At 43.4% G+C, this 22,004-nt stretch overlaps 1 protein-coding gene across 2 annotated transcripts; it reads right to left on the bottom strand.

The window, feature by feature from the left end:
* Positions 1 to 349: 349 nt before the first annotated feature.
* On the bottom strand, positions 350 to 21,223 carry waslb (WASP like actin nucleation promoting factor b). Of its 2 annotated transcripts, XM_053414993.1 has the most exons (11): positions 20,817 to 21,223; positions 14,213 to 14,347; positions 13,543 to 13,629; positions 12,932 to 13,028; positions 11,409 to 11,432; positions 6,706 to 6,889; positions 6,239 to 6,281; positions 4,845 to 4,998; positions 3,387 to 3,916; positions 3,176 to 3,281; positions 350 to 2,588 (listed from the first exon to the last, which is right to left on the bottom strand). In XM_053414993.1, the coding sequence occupies exons 1-11, from the start codon at positions 20,919 to 20,921 to the stop codon at positions 2,527 to 2,529; spliced, it is 1,527 nt and encodes a 508-aa protein (XP_053270968.1). In that variant the 5' UTR covers positions 20,922 to 21,223; the 3' UTR covers positions 350 to 2,526. The 2 variants fall into 2 exon arrangements, with proteins under 2 accessions (XP_053270968.1, XP_053270969.1); XM_053414994.1 differs by lacking the exon at positions 11,409 to 11,432.
* Positions 21,224 to 22,004: the final 781 nt, after the last annotated feature.

Here is a 22,004-nt window from a genome sequence, read left to right as displayed (position 1 = left end):
TGGTATCCGTGCACAAGACAAACGGACTCACAAAAAAGTTCATCTATGTCAGTCCCTCACACACAATGAATCACTTTTATAGCCCAGCTGCATATTGCTATTGATAGGTAGATGAAGGGGGGGGGGGGGGGGGGGGAAACAAAGATTGACTAACTGTACGTCTGCTCTCAGATCTGTCCAACTCCCCGTCTGTTGCAGGTGATGAGGCCTGTACTCACTCACTCACACACATATGGACAAAGAGATGCAAATACTCAAATTACATGAGACATAAGATCAAATATATGACGCTCAATAAATTAAATGATCAACTGCCTGAAGATAAAAGAATCCCAAATACCACGGCATGTAAATCTCAACCTTTTTATTGGAGTGTACAACGTACAAGTTCATTTGTCAGGCCTCTCTGATGAGGCCCAACATCCACATCTTAATATCCCACAGACGTGAACATCAGCGTAAACATGGCTAGGTTTCTATTTCCCCCCCCAAAAAAGTATCTTGATATCCGACACAAGAGGTCGGTTCTTACATCTAACTAGTGGCAATTTGTCTCTCAAAGACTTTCACACCAACAGGCCTCTTTTGGCTGACAAGAGAAAAGCAAGAGATAGTTCAGCGCAATTATGTTTTTCTGAGAGAGCGACAAACATTTCTGTATTGGCTCTATTATAACCCACAGCCCCTGGTAGTGTTGCAAAACTTTCTTCAAAATATCTTTAAATATTGTGCTAATGCTTGGTCCACAATGTCTTGGATTATCAGGCGCCAAAGAGAAATAAACCAAGAGTCTGGTTGAATAAAAGAGCGAAATTCTAAACCTGCTTTAGGTCGACAAAGCGAGTAGGAAGGTTAAAAACCAACTAACTACCGAGTTCTGTGGAGCCAACATGGCTTCCATTAAAGCAGGACCACGCAACTTTTCAAATTGTTCCTTTAATTAAATGAAATATTGAATCTGTAGAAAAACTAAATTATTTCAATTTACCCTGTTTAAATAATATGGTTATGAATGTTTACCGTCTTCGCTTTACCACACTGGGCCAGCTTGTAGTCCAGGGGCAGATATGGGCCATGTTTTTTTAATCCGTTCCTGTTACTGATCAAATAATTTAGCATTAGCAATAGTTTTTCTTTGTGTCAAATCGACATTGGAACAAAGCATATTCCAAGAATTACTGGGGAAAAAGTAATTACACGTCAACTTGTGATAACTTGGTCTCTGCAGGGTAAAGATGACCGCTGTCTGGTACAATGCTACACCTCATCCCGCACTGCTTAGCCAAGTCACTGTCGATACTTAGTGAATAATGCCATGAACCCAACGATTGTCCCCGTCTCAGCACTTAGTGTCTACAAGAGGGACAACACCACCTGGCTGTCTCTGCACAGTAACTTAGTGTATGGACCCATTACAAGCATCAGCAGTGTAAAATTAAAATGTCTTTATTCCTCAAACTGAGCATGATGAGATACCTGATTCCAACAAACAGGCATTTATCTGTCTGTAGAATCTATAGTGTGACAATGACAAAAAAAAAAAGAGAACTAGAATTCACAATCGGTAGGCAGACATGACGTAGGCTGCCCCCTTGTGTTCACTGCATGTAGTGTGGTGAGATAACGGTTTCAAATGCTTGACGTCCACATGGTCTTTGCCTCATTTCCTAAAGCGCGTCCATGTTCCAAACACAGACCTGGAAATGTCCTGTAGTGAGTCTCCACTTTCACGCTGTGTGCAAAAATATAACGAGACTCAAAACTCTGGAGCAAATTTACAGTCGACAGAAAACAGAGCTAAATATTTCCATTTCTTTTCTTCTTCTTTGTTTTAAGAAAATACGAGTGCTAAACTAGGATCATTTGATTAAGTAAAAATAAACTACAGAGCAACAGGGTATGAAAATAGTTTCTTTTTCTCTTCCTGATGGACAACGAGGACACGATTTATGAAGGATTTGTGGCAACTGGTTTCGTAAAGCCCTCCCCTTCAATCACTGACCAAAGGAAACATGAAACAAAGAAAATAATTAAGAATAAAAAACAAACAAAAAAACCTTAAATTCTAAGGTTCAAGAGACAACTTGATGTAAAATTGCACATGTTGATTCAAGGACCGGGGAATGAGAGAGGGAGGGAACATGTGCGACGGGAGGCTGAGTGACAGATGGAGGTGATTGACATCACAGGGTCGGGGACGTGGGAAGGACACAGTTAAAATGACAGATGAGACATTTTACTGTCCAGAGACGGAAAAGGAGCCAACAAGGAACAGACGTGACGAAAAAACCTAAGATATGAGAGTGACAAACATTTACAGGTTAAATGAGGTATTGCACAGATTAATAAAAATAAAAAAAATAAAGCATAAAGGCAACAAAAATATACAGCAAATTGATAGAACATTTATATTTATCATTTTGAAATTAAAGATTTCTTTTTAGAAAGACGAGAACAATTTTAGTGTCATAGTCATCCAGAGGGATAGGAAGGGGAGAAAAAAAAAAGAAAAAAAAGAGGAAATCGCTAATCGTCCCATTCGTCATCCTCCTCAAAGTCCTCGTCATCTTCATCGTCATCGTCCTCGTCTGTGGAACAGAAGATGGATTTCATGGTAAGTGTCAACGCAGGTCTTTTTTTAGGTTTAAACAAATTCACTTGTTTCTGTAAATATGTGTGTTCTCGTCTTGTTCCTTCTCCTGATGCATTTAAAGGAACTACTGTCGAGCAGGGAAGAGACGTTTCACCCAATGAGACGCTTGAAATGGAATATCACAAGTTTGTTTGAGACTGACGAGGAAGTAGTGAAAGTCTGATTTATTTTGGGGACAAAGTGTCACCTGACACTGAATTACAGAAAGTCTAGTTTCAATGTGAGGCAGATGCCGCAGCTGTTTTAAGGTGGAATTCTGTACGGAATAACTCATAGAAACACATATGATGTGGAATAAGAATCTATTACAAGTTCCTCCTTGCTGCATTTAAAATAATTATTAGGATCCTTCTTTGTATTAATTCATGACTCACTATAAATTAATACTTTTTTTATATCATGTCAAGAGTGGGATCTATTACAACAGTTACATAAAAGTAAATTGAATATTTTGTGTTTTGGGGCTGTTAGTCGGACAAACCTGTCATAGAGTCACCGTGTCAGTGTTTTGTGTGTTTGTACCTGAAGAGTGAATAGCCTTCCTTCTCTGCATCACCTCCATCAGCGCTCCTACGATGCCTGCCGAGGGACCTTGGCTGGAAGGAGGCGAGTCTGTGTTGTCGTCCCTCTGTGAACGAGACGGCACAAATCAGCCACAGTTAAAGCACAGGATGCAGATTATGATGGTTGATTGACAGGCGAGCTGTGAGGGACGATTGAGTGAATAGCTGACCACTTTAAGTTGGATTCCTTGTCGGATTTGGTCCAGAAGTGCGTCTCTGCCGACGTTGGACACTGGCCTCTCTTTCTGCTCAGTCTTCTTCAGCTGCCTGCCCTCTCGGATCTGACTCAGCAGTGCCGTCGTGCCGGTTGAGGGCGTCTCCGGGAGCGCCGGAGGAGCAGGGGGTGGAGGGCCAGGTGGTGGGGGAGGAGGAGGCGGGGGAGGCGGTGCGCCTCCACCGGATGGAGTCGAGGACGAGGGCGGAGGAGGTGGAGGTGGCGGCGGGGCCACAGGAATTGAGGCATGAGCCGGCGGAGGGGGAGGCGGGAGAAAACCTCGGCTTGGAGGGGGGGGCGGCGGTGGGGCGGACATGCCCGGCCGAGATGGAGGGGGAGGTGGGAGCGTGGAGATGGGAGCTCTGGAGGGAGGAGGTGGCGGCGGGGCACCTCGCCCTCGTGCAGGAGGAGGAGGGGGAGGAGGGGCCGAGCTGTGGTGTGGGGGTGGGGGAGGAGGGCCACCTCTGGATGGAGGAGGTGGAGGAGCTGAGGAGAGAAAGAGAAATAAGAAAAAAAAAAGTTAAGACAGACACTAATGATCAGTTTTCATTATTCAGAGCTCGAACTGCAGCTGGAAGAAATTCATATTCTTCTTCACGCTACTTTCGTGAAGAGGAGTAGGAAGATGTGGAAATTCACAAAAACCTTCACAGCAAATCTTTTCAAAATGCTCATCAGTTCCCCACTTCTTGCTTGTATCAAGCCATGCAGTTATAAAACCAAGCCACAGGGGGCAGCCTTCGCCTAATATTGTGAAATATTGTGAAAAGTTTCACAGAATATTTGTCAAAAAACAAAGTCCAGTCAGACGTTAATACGTTGAAATTGTCCCTTCAATCATACAGACTTTTCATTTACATGATTTACTCTTGAAAGTTTCGATCTGGTGCACCTGAGTCTGTCTGCTGGTTCAAAAGTTGCCAGTTCACATGCAGAGTTCATTCACAGAGTTTAGAGTAAAGCAGAGACGTAATCGTTGCATGATAACAACTTCGTGAATTTGACTAAAACACGATGCAGCTGGAACAGGAACGCTGTATTGATAGTGTCTCTAGTGATATTGAGCCCGAGAGACGGGTAATAAAAGCACATCCACCTCAAGTACAAACAAGAGTAGAAGAGCAAACACTGAACTGACTTAAGAAACATCGAAAGCCTCACACGCTATAACTAATTGGCCGTTTTAAAGTCGAACTCCACATGCAGTCATGAGCTGTCACAGCAGGTCATGCATAGAAACCTACCGCTGCACTGGGGCGGACCTGGGGATAAAACCACCAAACTGGTTAGATTGTCTTTAAAGTGACAATCGGTGCTTTAAAAAACACATGATGCCAATCCTGCAAAAACAGGTTCATATCGTTCATCATGTCTTGGGGCAGATCTGTATTCTCAAAGTCCACGTCTGCAGTACCTTGTCTCCGCAGCTCGTTCTTCACAGCTTCCACGCCTCCTTTCTTCTCGATGAAGTCGTAGATGACCTTCGAGGTCTCCTTGTCCTTCAGCTGAGCCTCGGAGATGCCGCACATGTCGAAGAGGTTCTTTAGCTCCGGGTCCAAGTTATTCAACTGGATGAGAATAAAAAACAAATAACATTTATTGAATGCTTCCATGTAAAACTGAAGATGGAGACAGGGGAGGTGACAATCAAACTGTTAACCTTAAAAATGGAACAATTTAATAACTAAATCAAAAGTCTACCAAATGTTAATGTCTGAAATAAGAAGCCATAGTGACTTTAACTGTGTTAAATATTTAATGTGTAACACAGTGATGAATTACTTAACAGGAACCAATAGTTTCTTATCAGTGGTTTGGCCTAATTTATCAACCACAGATGAAAAGAAACAAATCTAACTTTAATAGCATATATCTCACTTCTCTCCTACGACACTGGCTATAATAAAAATACTATTCTGTTTTAATGAGGAGGGGAAAGTGAGACGTACTTAATCTTCTTAAATATTTATGTTAACAAGATTCTTCTGTGTGGAGACACTTTCTGCTCTCCCTGTAAAAACAGCTTAAAAGATGACCACAATAACAGAGGGGATGCTGCCTCCTGGTGGTGTGGGATAACACTACATCCTGCGATGCTGGAAAAACATATTTTTCATTCACCCGGTATTTAAATAGAAGTCAGAACAGGTCTGGCTACTTCAACACAGACAATAAAGAGATTCACTTTTAGGTTAGCTATGTGACGGTGCACCAGTTAACACCCTTTGTAGATGAAGTGATTCGGATGCTCACACTGTTTAAGTCCTTTAAACTAGTTTCTAGGATATGAGGCTATAAAAGAATAAAAAGACAAATTTATCAACTTGGAATATAAAATGTGTGAATCCACTCATTTTAAGCCTGAGGTTCTGAGAGGTGAGCGTGCTTTGTTTGACTGACGTCACACATTCAAATCAATCTAAGTCCTTGAAAGCATTACCTTATGAAACCAAATCATCAGATTCCACCCCCCCCCCCAGTTATGAACAGGGTAAGTCCTCTGACCTGCGTGATCTCGAACTCGCTATGCAGCATAATTACTGACGCAGCTTTTTTGGGAACGAGTCCATGGATTATGCAGATGCAGGTTGACTCTCTCCACCAAAATCTCCTTGTGTAACGCTCATGGCGACTTGGCCACGCAGCTCGGCTTAATATTTTGGAGCCGCTACATAATTTGAAAAATGTGTCTTGAAGAGGAGGAGGTCTGACAAACGGATAAGCTCACGGGCCAAGTTTTAAGAATATCCAAGGGTCACTAACTGCGACATGTGCAGAATGTAGTTATGCTATGTGAATTCTGCTTACATCAAAGCCCGTGTTTGGATCCCATCCTACGTGACCGATGTGCCTGTGAGAAAAGAAAAACAAGAGGATGTGAGGTCACGTAAAGGTCAAAAAGAGTTTGCACCACACTGACGGAGGAAAATAAATCTCTTTACTACAAGCACAGGGAAAACAGCCAGAGATAACCTGCGGTACCTTACAAACGCTGACACGGTTCCTGAGAGCACGGCACAGATTTGTCTGCATTATTAAGCCTCATCACATATTTCACAGGATAAGTAAAGACAGCCTGGATTAATACCTCCCCCAGATTCAGCAGCACTTATATGGAGAGTAACAGGGAGGGGATCAGACTGTGGGCAAGCGTGGTTCATATGGGAAGTGTATCTACAATAAAGCCAAACTACCCCTACATTCAGCAGGTCTTTAAACTGAATTTGCAAATCTGCATCCATTCTAGGGGCACGGTATAAACGCCACCGACTCACTGGAAGTTGCTCGGCGTGCCGATGTCCGCCTTGGTCAGCCTCTTCTTCTTGCCCTTGACCTTCTTCTCCCTCTTGGGGAAGGCGGAGTGCACAATGTTGTTCACCTGAGAGTTGCTATGGTAACGATGCACATTGCTGATCTCCGGGTTCTTGATGTCGACTGTTGCCATGGGCAATGAGGGACCTGCCAAAGAGAAGGGGACAGAGTTACGGCTTATGTAACAGGGCACATGTAATTCATTAGAGGAACGGCTTTGTTAAAAAATACCCCGCAAGAATGGGTTGTGGGTTTTCCATCATGTCTAAAAGGAGTATTATTAAACAGTTAATACAGATATGTTTTTATATTTAAAGGGTCACAGGTTATAAAAGTCCGGTAATTGAGAAAACATAAAAGCGTTGAGTGCATAACAAGTCATTAAACATGAAAAATGACCCCAGCTCCAGGGCCAGCAGTGTCCGTTTTATTATGTAATCCATTATTTAATGGATTTTGCAGACTGTGGCTCACAGACGAGAACGGTTTTATTGGGATTTAAGGGCGTGAAAGTGGCTCAGGGATCTGGGATTATCGTGTCATCTCATTACTGCCACAAACAGAAATGTCAAGACTTATTCAGACAGAGAGCCGACACTGAACAAAATCTTATTCCAGAAGGACGGGGAAGTGTCTCTGGGGCAAAGCTTGTTCTGTGTTTGGTGACACACTATCTTCACAAAGATGATCATTCCATACCGTCATTTCTCATTCTAATGCAAAATCACTTTACAGATGATGCGTGTGTGAAACAATCCTTCAAACTGTCACTTGTGTAAAACAACATCCTCTCACTTTTGAGTGAGGGCATTACACAATCTGAAAGTCCTGCTCTCAAACTAAAAGAACACGCTCCTAAATAGAGATAGGAAAAAACATCAAAAGTGCACTGAGATCAATTCTGACCACGGTGTTTGTAGAGAACTACAACAAGGAGACATTACAAACTGGATGATTTTTTTTATATTATTATACCATTAAATTAATATTAAAGCACAGTGGAATTGGCGCTAAATGAAAGTTAACATATTTAAGACCTAGTATGTTATATTTAAACAAAATTAAGACTTTTTAAAGGCCTAAAATTCAGATGATTGAATATCATTAGACTTTCTAAGACTCAGGGCATACTCTGGAAATAATGGGAAACATGTTCGGCATTTCTAAATTTGTGTGAGGAGGAAGATGATTGTTTCGTTTGAAAAGAAAAAGAAAAAAAAGAAGAGAAGCTGGGAACCTGGACATGGCCACAAATCATTCAACTGTACATGCTGATGTGGACAGCAAACAACCAATCAGATGGACCAACAGCTGTACACGTGCAGCCATACAACATGGGATTTAAATCAACAACAAGAGGTCAGCACGCTGCAAAATGTTCTCTACACGCACCAGTCAGTATTTCAGATTCTGTTATGGCACCAAACCGAAATCATCTATTTATGTCTGGTTTGTTCCTTTATACCATGTTTTCTCCACATGTTCCACAAGTCTCACCATCTAAAAACTGAACACATTCAATATGGTCTCATTACTTCTTCCACCAGTGCCTCAGCCGTAGCACATACCTTTGCCACTCTCACTACAGGGACTTTTAGGAGTTTTGCTGGGTGAAGGCGAGGCCGACCGACTGCGTCGCCTTCTCACCCGGTCCCAAATGCACCCACTCTCCTGTTTGGGGGCGCAGGGGGTCATACTGACGTCCAGGAGCATCGCGCCCACCAGGCTGCGAGCTCGCTCTTCAGGGCCAACTGAGCGCCGAGCGGTCGGGTCAGAGAGAGACGGGTACAGATCGTCCTGAGGGAGAACGAGGCAGTGCAGGGAAGACAGGCAGCTACCTGGGCCCAGACCTCCACCTCCCATTGCTGTTCCCCCTCCTACACCACTGCCCTCGGGGTTAAGTTCCTCAGAGGGAGCAGACAGAAAGGTGGTGCAGAACATCATTGTAGACGAGAGCTGGGCATGAGTGGTGAGGGAAGAGCAACCAAAAGTATCTTGTGTCTCGGTCAAGATAAAAATGTGCAGAAATATAAATAGAAGTTCTGATCGATGCAAGAAGTTCCTCAAGCTCAACCGGGGAAGACTGCTTCAGAAAAGATCACCTTCCTCTTAGATGCAACTCTGCACGATGAAAGAAACAATAGAATCCACTTGACTCGTCTCAGCAATGATTCCAGTCTTCTCAAGTTAAAGAAAACAAAGAGGATCCTCGAGATTTCCAAAACATCAGGCGAGGAAAAAAGTCAACGTAAGATGGACTTGGTGCATTTACTGACTAGATAACTTCTGCAGACATCTGGTGGAGCTGAAACACATGCTGTCTGAGATGTGAAGGCTGACGTCCAGCAATGCCATGGGAAGGGAACAGCGCCAGCCAGCCACTCAGCCAGCCAACAGCCGGAGTAGCTCTTCCTCTTACATTCCTTCCATTACTTTAACAGCGCTCTTCCATGTCTCCTCTTTTCCCAGTCTCTGTTTCTTTGCTGTGCCAGCGGGTCTGAGCTCTGCATCTTTGTGTATATACTTTGCAATCATTTTTTTCTATTCCCTTATTTCAAAAGGGGGCACGGTTATATTATCGTGCTGACTGGCTCAATGGGATCCAGTTCCCCGCCCACCTCGGCCACAATCTCCTCCCATTCTCTGCAAAACACACAAATGGATCTAATCCCGGCAAATTATTAGGGATTTAGCCCTGGACTTTACGTAACCATTAAACCCCCAACCCATGGCTTAATCTCGCGTTAATCTCAGGGGTTTCTACAACATGATGAATCTGTGGGATGAGACGATGGGCGGGAAAGGCATAAAGGCAGACAGGAGCAAAGAGAGAGAAAAGAGGGGAACTTAAGAGAAATTAAATGAGGAGCGGAGGGCAGACAGGGTCAAACGATTAGAAGGGGCGAGCAGAAAGAGAAAAGCAGAAGAGAAGGAAAGACTGTAACACAGCTATGATGCAGGGGTGGAAGTGTGAGAGTGAGACAGATGGAGACGGAGGGAAGAAACGTCTGTGTGAGGACATCAAGAAAGATTTCCTTTGGAACTGAACCAATTCAGAGACGAAGATGCATTTATTCCGAAACTGAAACCATGCACGACTTATCCAAGAGAAACTCGCATATTATGCATGACGGCACGACTAGGCTCAGACACGTGTGCCGCACAAATCAGAGTCCCTCTCTGTAGGAAGTCAACCATGAGCACAAGATGGTTTATCGCATCGCTGACCATATATGGCATCTGAGCATGTGTGACCCAAATCAAAACATCCACAGGCCCAGTGCTGCTAAGCTGCTCGGAATATGAGCATCAGCTAAATGCTTAAATGTGTCAAATTGTGAAGTTAAGATTTCTGCACGGCTGCTCACAAAAACAACACATGCACACACACACAACTCGCACACACTTTAATAAGCCAGCTCGCTGAAACAGTAGCAGCCTCTTTGAAAAGCTGAGCTCATCTCCTGCTCCTAGTGGCTGAAACTAGGCTGTTTATTGGACCATATGTGCAGAAAACCCCCCAGATGTGTGCTTATCTACAAATACATTACATCTCTTTAGTCATCCGATCACACTGAGTGACCGAGTGAAGCCTTGAATGACACACAAGTCACGAGTTAAGACTCTACTACAGTGTGCTGTAATATTATGTTGTACTGGATGTAAACACAGTGCCATAATATATATAATATAATAATAAGATCATGGGGTTATATCTCCTCTGGTTTCCTACAGTATTCTATTTATTCTGACTGGAAATAAGGAGTCAATACCACGGCTACAAATTTCACACAGTAATCAAATGCCAGTCTGAAAAAAAACTGAATAAAACAGACAGGGTTTGTGATTGTGGGGCTTAGTCCCTACTGAACACCAGGTGGCGCTGTGAGGGTATGGAGACAGGGAGCAGCTGCAAGGCCATTTTATCACATTCATTGATCCCAGTCAGGAAATGAGGAAGTAAGGTGTGGAATTACATTCAAGCCATTTTAAGGGATTTTCTTTCACAACAAACCCTTTAAAGATGACATTTTGAGGAACGAAGAAGAGTTTCAGGGATTCTAATAAGCTTTTGAACTAGATGTTTGCTTCTGTCTACAGCTCAATAAACATTTGTTTTTCTAGGTTGACCTGATCTTCATGCACTGCAGTAAAGAGTATAAAAAGAATGTAGAATAGAAGGCAGAACAGATAATTGTGTCCAACTTCCAAAACACATTGTACTTGTCAGTCTTGAGCAGTTAGTACAATCGGAAAATATCACAGGATTTGCACGATAAGCATCAAATACTCTTCAACGCATTCTCAAGGTTTTTCCCACAAAAATATCACCACCGTTTACAGTTAGTTTTTCCTGCTATGAGAAGAATCCTCGTTTTTCTCTGTGCAATGCATTGTGGGACAATAGTGTCCATCAACGTTGCACTAATGTTTTGACTTTACTTTAAGGACAACGCATTCATGTAATTCTATGTATGCTGCACAGCCTTGACATGCTGCCAAGTAAAACAAATATTTGAATTATCCTGAGACCTCACCCAGCTGACATACCACACAGACCGACCCAAACGTTTCCCAGCATCATCAGACACACACCAGAAGCGGGCTTAACACTCCACCTCTGTTCATATCGGAGGTTATTTTCAAGAAATGGTGAAAAACGTACCATTTGGAGGGTCACGTCTCTTCTCTGTGAACACACAGACACAAATCAAACCATTACAATCCAGCGCTGAGCAGCGGACTGGGTTAGTGAGAAGAGAATGTGCGCGAGAGCACAGAAGAAAGTGTTGTTGGTTTTAAAGCGAAGGGCTCGACGGGATGTGAAAGTTATTCGGAGAAAAATTGCCAAGCAAAGTGTTCGATTAGTGCGTTAACGGGACGAAAATCAGACATTACTTTCATTCACTCACACATTACAGCTATTATACATATTATATAAATTATATCCATATATGAATGCATAACAGTCAACCGTCTAGAGGGCAATATGCTTCCCATCTCACATAGAACCATAAATATACCATAAAACACTAACAGATTAACCTCAGACACAAACAGACAAAGTACTGATGGCCTTGTAGATAAGATGAGGATCCAATGCAGATAGCTTAAGAGGAAAAGATTAAAGAGGACGATCCATTTGAAAAGGTCAGGGAACTACCCAGCGGATGAGGAAGAAGGAAGACGGACGGTCGTGATCAAGCAAGCGATGATAACAGTGCCAGAATAATAGGGTTAACAATGTATCCGTGTGGTTTTGCATGAAGCAGGTGTCTTCAGCTGAATCCTCACCCTGTTCAGACGCACACAAACATTCACAGCTCATTTCCTTAGATGAGGAGATAAGATAGAAGGTGGAACGCAGAACAAAGGCAGTGTAAATGTTCCATTAGGTCTTGTAGTCCCAAAGTTGAAATGTTGGTACCGGATAAATATTCTATTCATATTGAAAAGTCACCTTTTTCTTAATATATCAATCATTTGCTCATTTTTAACTGAAACTGGAGCGCCCCCTATGGGCCAGTCTACATAATTGTCTGACCATTCGATTCGGCAGACCCTTCATATTGATCCAGAATGTCCCATTGACTGCTGTGTGTGTGTGTGTGTGGGTGGGGAAACAAAATATTGAGGTCCATGGTAAATGTGAGGTTTCCATACAGGGAAACATTTGGTGGATGACTTTAAATTGTTAAAATGTGACTTTAAGGAGTTTGGGTTAAATTCTGACCACATCCATTTATACATGAGGACCTGAAGAGCGAAGGCTGAAAGAGGGGTTGCACATTTGCAGGAAAAGAAGAACGAGTAGTGACAGTACCAGGCAAAAATATATGATACTTTAGATCAGACGTTCAAGTCTATGTAAACCAGAGTTCACATAGCAGCTCGAGGACGTCAATCTAGGACCTATACATTCATTTTCTTCATGTATTGAAATGTTTTTGCCCAGTTCTGTGTGAAAGAGCTTCATAAAAATGACATGTTTAGAAATGAATTAGCTCTTGTGCTCATATCAGTCAGATAAGCTCAAGCCAAAACCTCAGGTTTCGGCTTGATACAGGTTTTTGAAAGCTGCTGTATTTGAGCAAAGGATTCATAATTCCTAAACATGGCATTTAAAAAAATTGTGTTAGGAGAGCAGGGAGGTTCATAGAGGAGTCTGCTGCAAGAATAAGTTGGTACCGGTTTTTCTCTGTCTTTTCCCCACCAGCTCTGTCAAATGGCCGTAGAAACGCTTGGTCTCATCTTCACTGGCAAAGTTCAGACCCACTTGGCATGTCTGTAAACACACACACAGACACACACAAACCATAAACAATTGTACAAATTCAATAAAAGGTACATTTGTAAAGTCTGTCAGGTTGTGTGAGGTGCCAACAGCCTCCCTAGCTATTTAATCCGTTTTCTATGACTGCATTTACAAATCCATCTCCAGTGAACTATCCCAGTCTTATCAGCACAGACAGCAGATACCACATACCTCATGGTCTGCTGGAGTCTGAGCCACTGTACCCACCAGCTAAGACAGTCCACAAATAAAAGGGGTCTTATCACATCCATTTAAAATAAATGTTGTTTTAAATGATGGGAACCGACGTCATCAAGATTATGACTAGATTTCTGATGAAGGAAATAACTTATGCACGTGCGTGTTTCGTTATAGAATATAATAAATAGACTCAGAAACGGTGACTCCGTGAGGAAAATCATTATGACATGAGAGGCAGGAATTGTTGGGCGAGGCTTTTTCATATATAGATAGATAAGCAAAAGGAATAGAGGAAGCAACTCACGTCTCCAGCGAATGTAATAAAGTAGGGTTTTGGGGTGTTGACGCTGAAGTTATTGTACAGCTCCTGTTCAAACAGAATTTTGCCATCCTATGGAAAGAAACAGACAGATAATGAACACATAAACATGGACACCAATATACCCATATTAACCTGATAAAGACAATCGTCTGAATAAGATGCTGCCATGTAAACAGCATTTTCTATCTGAACCAGAATAATAATAGTTAAATGGCTTTTGCAAGTAAGAAAACACAGACGCATTTTGCCTTAAAGTATATCAGTTTGGGGTTTGTCGAACATATTACATTGTTGCCGTCAAATTGGCATGAGTAAGAATTAGACTTTGCTCAGTAACGTGAATGTGAATGGAACATTCCATCAGCAACTAATAGAGAGTAATGTCCTATTCAGAAAGGGGTCGATAGATTATTGGTGTTCACAAAAACATAGGACAATAAATGCTATAAGCCTTACGTTTAATAACAGACATCCCACAGACTGTACTGTGTGGCCACGAATACATTTTAACATGGATATCGAACAGTGGAGCACCACCGCTGACGTTCATTGGGAGTAGTTCAATCATCCGTTAGCACCAGCTAGCGATAAATCACAAATTGTCAGTAATCCTCAAAGTGTCTTTCCTGCGGTTTGCGGCGTCTTCACTTACCTTTAGCTCAAGGACCCTGATGAAGTAGGATCGCAGCGGGTTGTCTTTGACCAGACAGGCCACCCCGCCGCATTTCTTGCTCCAGCTAGAGTTCCTATCGGCTACGAACACCTGGGCCACTGCTGAGGACAATGACTGCAGGGAGGGAGACAGAGAGGGAGAGTCACGCTGGGCCTGTACTGTTTAATGGACAGTCCCTTGAGTGGTGTGTTTTTTAGAAGCCATGTAAAGGTCTCTCGCCGGGGTTTTAAAAGATGCACACCACAGGAAGAGAATAAAATAAAATCCATATGGGAACTGTAAAATGTGAATAAATATTAGCAGGGAAAAATGAATAGGGGACGAATAAAAGTAAAGGTCTGAAGCTAAAGTTTATTAAGAATTTGCAAAATAAAAAATATATTTAAGTCCTTGACTTGTCCACAATCATAGCTGAAAGAAAATCTGACAAACGCCAAACTTTCACTACAACCCCGCCATCCAAAAAATGATTTCCCATTGTTTGATGGGCAGCATCAAAGTATAAAGACCATATTACTGACGACTGAGTGACAGTGACTCTGTGGGCTGTCGAGTCGCTCTGCCCTTGGGGTCTGTCAATGCCAAAGATCCAACAAGCAGAAACTAAAGCTGATTTTGTGTCACTATCAACACACACTTGTCTGTCAAAGAGATCGAGTCTCTTGCTTGACAGGAAGAGCAAACTTGTCCAGGAAGTCACCAAGGACACACACTACCCTCAACTACAGCTGCAAGAGATGAGCTCACTCTGGTTGGGTTTTAAGGACACTGCAAATATTTGAGTATCACCTGAAGCAGGAACACCCTCAAGGATGAATGCTATATTAAGACTGAACACACACACCAGAAAAAACACCTTAATGACTACACCGTGTAAAACCAAGTATAACAGTCATTTAAGCAATTGTGGAGCATCTTCTATGGTGAAGACATAAAAAGACACCTGCAGCGAGCACAGAGACACGTCTGTGATCACAAGACCAGATCAGACTGCCACTGGTTTTACAGGTTGCTCCGGGGGACTCCTCACGCTGAGGGGTCCGTGCTCTCAGTCATTACCACACAGATGAAAGCAGGAGCATCAACGGGGGGGAGACGCCTGGTGACTTGTATCCGTCAGCACCAGACTTGTGCAGCAGAGACTTTGTGGGTTTTCTTTTCTGCTTTGGTCTCTTTCTTGCTTGAATTTAGGCTGGCCAGATGCTATTCTGTCTTTGTGGCTCACTCTGGAGTAAATGGTGTTAAGTTGTGCTGACACTTAACAGACTGGTCACGTTGCCTGCGCCAACTATCACATACACACGCCACCTTTACTCCTTATACTCGCTCGTGCTTTAGGTGCGGCCTTCAAATACACAAGGGGTGTTGCTTTTGTAAAAACAAAAAAAACACAACTACTTATCCGCAGATATCATCACACATCTCTTCACTAGAGTGGAAAAAATGAGTGTTCTCATGGATTTGGCCACAGCTCTGCATATAGGAGATCATTTTCATCTTCACTGTTTGCACAGCCACAGGGAACCAGCTGAAAGGCTGATAATAGTCGGAGCTAATGTAGCTTTGTTCAACATTAATCTGCACATTACACAGCCTGTGTGAGAGAACAGAAGCACACATGCACTTGCAGAGGAACCATTACATCATAGTTATAGTTTGCTAGTCAGTTTTTAAACTCGGAACGTGAATGACGCTGCAGAACATCGCGGACTCTCTCACAGCCTCATGGCTGCATTTTTCAACACTATAGCGTTTGTTTCAAATGTATAGACAAGTCCCATTGAGCTAATAACAGGTATTTAAACTATTTGCTTAGAGGCAATTTGTCTTTCGTGTGCAAAATATTTCTACTCATATCTCTCCAAACACTGAGTCCTTTGGAAGCTTTTTGATTATTTGGATTTACATCAAAAACATTTGATTAAAAGAATAATAGGAATTCTGCTTTATTACTAAATTTTCTCTTTGAGTGTTACAGTTTGGAGGCTCGGAGGCCCTGGGGTTCCATCTGCCTGTGGAGCAGTGATTACTCATGACAGGGCCAAAGGCTGCAGGAAGCCGAGCTCGCTCTATGGCGTCATTAGAACCCGCCAAAAATACACTTTCTCACGGACAAATTCTCCGTCTCTTGAGCACAAACACGCTCAGTTGCTACAGCTACACATGACCTGATCTACGGTGATGATGATGATGATGATGATGATGCAATCACTTGGGTAAGACAAGCATGCAAGGTGTTCTAGAGTTGAACTGCAGAGAAAGAGGGAACTGCTTATATTTGTGCAGGTTACATAATAAAAAAAAAAAAAAATGGAAATAAACAGACACACGGTGATGAAAAAGATTCACCATTTTCAGAAAATCTGAAACTCAGGAAGTGGGTGTGTCAAAATTAATAAAACTGTCAAAAAGGAAAACATTAACAATTGGATGTGAAAAACATACTGCGTGAAAAAGCTGTACAAGTCAGACAAACTAACTAGGGCCTGTGTCCTGATTTGCCCCATCAACCATTTTGTCAAGCTGTTCCATCCTGGCACAAACTATGAGCTACTCCATGTCTTCACACGATCTCCTGGGGTGGAAGCGGGTATAAACCATAAACTGGTGAGTGATGGGAAGACACAAAAGGCAGGATAAGTGGCTGACGCACAAAGGCAGTGTGGTAAAGAAAAGGCAGGAAAGGAGGAAGAATAGGAAAAGATACAGAAGATGGGTTGAAGGAAACTGGGAGAAATGACAGAAAAGCAAGGGATTGGATCAGATCATAAAGAAAGAGCTCAGGTGAGAGTGTGGAAGGAGGGAGTTTTAGACAGAAGGAGAAGCGGAGGAAAAGAGGAGTCATGTTCCACTTCTCCAGCACAAATCACCAGAGGAGGCCGACCACAGGACTTCCTGTAGGACAGGACTGCTGATCAGGCAGTCTGTGCGCGCACACACACACAGTGCAAATTGGACCTCTTCCACCTTTTGCCCAGTCAGACAGCATTGCTGACGGTGGAAACAGCACAAGGAATGCCAATGAGTGAAACCAACAAGTACAGCCGACTGCGTGTGCACCTGAATGTGATTACGACATGCAGCACGCAGGGTGTGTACACAATTCCCAAGTTATGCATTTGTCAATAAAATGAGCTGTTCTGCTGCAGAATGACACACACAGGAAAGAATCTAATTGGTGCTCTTAAAATCCCAAACCACACGTTGCGGCAAGAGAACAATCTTTGTATTTAATGAGAAGTTGCCATTTTTAGAAGTGGCAACATATTTTGGGCACAGACCGGCACTAAAAATACACAAACAGGTAAGGAGAGTTTTGCTTTCACAGAATGTATGTGCACACAGGCAGCTAAGGCCTGGGCTGGACAGCACAAAGAAATAAAGCCAAGCCGACTTCCCGATTCTTACATTGTCTGCATAATAAGAGCATTACATAACACACAACCACTCAAGTCAGCCACTAAATCACTGATGGGCATTTTAATTAGATTGGTTGGGGAGACACACAATGTCCTCTTTCGCTTTCTGTGTCTCTCTCTCTCAACACACAAACACACTCTCTCTTTCCAACCCACTCTGCATGCAAAGACGTGTACTGACACACAAGAGCGTAGGACAGGGAGGAATGTTCCCCGAGTCCTCGTCTCCGTCACATGTCGAGCGACACAGTTGACAGAATGCCAGTGGAACGTCGTCAGTGGATTTTTAAAACAGGTTACAGAGACGTGGGAGGACGCGCCTCTGAGAGTTGTTTGTTCGTGTAAAAAAGGGGGGGGGGGGGGGGGGGGGGGCAGGACATCCCGCCATATGACCACACACGGGCCTGACATACTTGTATCATGGGACAGGAAGTGTGTTCTTCCCAAAGCAAACATGCGAGGACATACAGGTACCTCACGAACCGAGCGCACAACTGGTTCACGGCAGAAAGTTGACAAAGGGGAAGACTTCTTCCTCTGTACAATCAATAGGTAACTACGATCACTATGAGGAAGTGACCCGAGTGAACAGTTACGGATGAACTACTTCTGCGCTTCTGTCTTTTACCTCAACTGACCAATATCCACAGGGCAAAGCTGAATGTACATTACACAGCTCCACTTTAAAAGCCATCTTATCTGTGAAGGGGATTGGTCACAGGTGAGGCTGTGACAGTCTTTCAGGCTGATATCTCTGTGAGATATTTGCAGAAACGGGACGGCAAAGAAAAATGACCCAATTTCAAAATATGAGAGAAAGGCTCAAAGATATAGGAATGGATACTGACACATACACACCTTGTTGAGGGAATAAAGGCTGATTTAGCAACAACCCTTACTGGGGGGGGGGGGGGGGGGGTAAATAAAGGTTGTTTGCAGGTTGTAAAGACATACAAGTGCATCTCTGCCTTAAAGGTGGTGGCGCACTGGGCAGAAGACTCATGAGGTCAAGGGTCACGGTGAGGTTGCTGTAAAACACGCAACCACTTATGCCACAGTGCCCGTCTGCATGTGCATGATTTAATTAAGTCTACATACTGTGTACAACTACTTAACACAGCATACTGGTAATATACTATCATGTATTAGTTTGCTCTGTAGAATAGTTGATGAATAATATATTGTACCAGCCGGTGAGGATTATTGAAAAGTAAAAGCTGTCTTATAAGATCATAGAGGGGGAAAACCAATCATTAAACAAACATGACAACTAGTTTTTAAGTCTACTTGAAAGCAGGAAGCTGCAAACGTTTCATGGGGGCTGGGCATTAAAATAATATCAAATAATTATCACAATTGTCATAAATCGATACGAGGCTTATTGTGCAGAAACCATGAGGAGGTACAACACATTATTGATCGTTCTCTGTCGATGCAGAAGAGCTTATACCCACTGCTCTGACTCAGGAGCAGAAATCAGTCTTTTACCTTTGACAGATATTGTAATATTATCAATGATAGCAACATTTCTATCTTGATATAATTTCTGGCCATATCGTCCGGCCCCAAGTGATAGAAAGACACACAAGTACTTATGCCCCAGCATGTACATAAGGATCATCTATATTAAATCTACATATTGTTTATTCAGCAGTGGAATGATCTGTTTAATTCTGGGTGTGAAACGACTAACCACTAAAAGCTGGTAATATAAGAGAATATACATGTTCCTTTCTGAAATAAGGGCCTTGCCTACCTATGAATATGATATTGTCCAAGCCAGTGGGGATGTTTGACTAATATTTATATATATATAAGAAAACTGTCCTGCATTAAAATAAAGTGGGAAAAACCAATGACTAAACAAACATGGGGACTCGATTTAAGTCCACTATTATTCATGCAGCTGACAACGCCTCACCTACAAGGCACGTACGTTTGCTTGTTAGCCAAACTGACAGTGTAATTCTAGGTGTGGAACTACTGGCATCCACTAAACGTGTGTCACGCATTTTATTAGTGTCCTTTCTGAAATAGTTTACATGTGTTATGATTATTATAGTGTGCGAGTCTGTGAGGATTATTGAAAAGTAAAAACTGTCTTGTTGACTTAGAGAAAAAAACAAACTATGCTGCAGTATCATAAGAGGGAAAACTTATCACTGAACAAACATGAGGTCTAGATTTAAGTCTAGTATTGATGTAGCGGCCAACGCCTCACCTGCAAGGCATGCACAATTACTGTTTAGTCAAACTGACAACCACTGACTGTTGGTTATGCATTGGAAATTATTACATTGTGCCAGCCGGTGATGATTATTGACTGAGAATTATTGAGGAGGGAGAACTGATCACTGAACCGTCACTAGTTTGAAGTCTGCTAGTGTTCGTGAGCAATCCACGAGCACCGAGCTGACGGTGGATCGTGGAGCTCGCTGCACAATCCACGATGCGCACAAACATGATTCAGCTGGATGCAAAACGTGCTGCGTAATGCGAGACTGCGGGAGAGTGTCGAGTCGTGACGTTGCAGTAATGGTGCGAAGACGTCAGGTCCTGCAGGAGGAGGAGGACTCGGGACGATCTCCTCTGTGCACGCACACACACACAGACACACACACAGTTCCTGACAACAACCCCAGGTGCAGCTATGTTGTGGAACACTAATGCAATGAAAAAAAGAAGATCATTGTTTACCACTGATGGATTTAGCAGACCCCCCCATTATAAACAGAAACAAACCCCAGGGATGTGGACCCCCCCTGCTGGCGGATGATGGTGAGTCTGAGCGGTGTGTCACAGGAATGTCTGGGTGAGTTCAGGTGTGTCCGAGGCGGAGAGGAGACCTGGAGCTCGGGGTGGAACTTGCCATTCGCCCCCTGAACAAATGTCCCAAACCGGGCTACTTAGCTAGCTCCCATCTCTCCCAGCCCTCCATCCCTCCATCCCTCCTCGGTCGCCCCGGCTGTCAAAACAAACCCACCTCTCTCACCCCGGTCACACGCAGGAATCACAACAAATAGGTCCAGGCTCACAAACACACAAACACACGTACACCTCTCCGCTCGCGCCCGTCTCCGGACAGGAAACGAAGTAGCGGCGTTAGCTTGTTTTTTTTAAGCTAACTAGAAGTACAAGTTTTCTGTGGCGGAGGGAAAACTTACGATGCATTTCCTGCCGAGGTGCTGGAAGAGGAGCTCGTTCTGCTGCGCTGACAGAAGCGTGGAGCCCGAGTTGGCTTGCCGCCGCTGCTGCGGGTGTCCACTCATGGTGGCTGAGTTTGTGAAGCGAGCGGCGACTCGGACTGCTTCGAAAAGATCCGATATGACACTTTAAACAATTCCCACCGGGAGATCCGTGGCCTTCCCGCGACCCCCCCCTTCCTCCCGTCTGCTCGCACCGGTTGGCCTCGTCCCTCGTGTTCCCCGCGGGGGGAAAGTGTGCGTCCTTTCGGGAAGAGCCTTGAGACGTCGAGCTCAGCAGCGGCCGGAGCGGAGACGCGAAATGTTTAAACTTTCCTGGGAAGTCGTGTCGCTGCAGAGCCGGAGTCAGCTCCGACCAAGATGGCAGCGCCGGTGTCGCGCAGGGAAAAGGATCCTCTGCCAGAACGCGTCCACGGGAGCGCGCGCGCAGGCTGTCGAGTCAGCACCGCCCCTTTTATTTGGTGTTTATGTTTTCTATGGTTGTGTTCTCTTATGTTTATGTCCATCTCTGGAGTCGACCTTCCTTCATTGTGTTCTTAATGTGTAATTTGTGTGTGACTGTCTTTGTGGTTAAATAGAGTTCCTCTTATAAAGGACTGGGTGAGCTATAATCTTCCAAATACAACTCACAGGAATGAAATCAAGGCTTTTAAAAACACGTTTAATTACAAACCAGCAGCTGCTTTCACTTTTTGGCAAACGGATAGGGGTATTTTCAAAAGAAGTGGATTTCAAACATCCATAACCTGCTCTTACAGGCAGGATTGGCTATTAACCTGGTCCGTACAAATTCACAAGGATGGTGGGGGAAATAGATAATGTCTTTATTTTATATGAAGCTTATCCATTAATCAAGTTAATTACAGTCTAGTTTCCAAATATTGTCTAAACATGGATAATACACTAATACCTATTGCAAATCAGAGACAATGCTGTATAATTGCCTTTTGCCTAATTGTGATCATCGGTTAAGATGAACGTGGTTGTAATTATTATTATTGTTATGATTATCAGGTTATAATAGCTTGATTCAGATAGAAGCAGCTGTGGACGAATAGAAACGGGGCTATACAACTTTAACAGACTCCGCGCGCGCTCCCGCGGACGACGATCACTTTCTGGCAGAGGATCGTTTTTGGGCACAACACC

This window comes from Pleuronectes platessa, chromosome 22 (assembly GCF_947347685.1).
Source record: "Pleuronectes platessa chromosome 22, fPlePla1.1, whole genome shotgun sequence".
NCBI lineage: Eukaryota > Metazoa > Chordata > Actinopteri > Pleuronectiformes > Pleuronectidae > Pleuronectes > Pleuronectes platessa.
The sequence above is the reverse complement of the archived record's forward strand: the minus strand, read 5'-3'. Positions and strand labels throughout refer to the sequence as shown.

What these genes read in the sequence shown, in the direction of transcription:
- waslb (XM_053414993.1), bottom strand. Translation starts at nt 20,921, where the DNA reads ATGAGTGGACACCCGCAGCAGCGGCGGCAAGCCAACTCGGGCTCCACG. An exon ending in ACCTCGGCAGGAAATGCATC is followed by an intron (nt 14,348 to 20,816) that starts GTAAGTTTTCCC and finishes CCCTCCCTGCAG; the next exon opens with TCATTGTCCTCAGCAGTGGC. An exon ending in GAAGGCTATTCACTCTTCAG is followed by an intron (nt 2,589 to 3,175) that starts GTACAAACACAC and finishes TCTGTTCCACAG; the next exon opens with ACGAGGACGATGACGATGAA.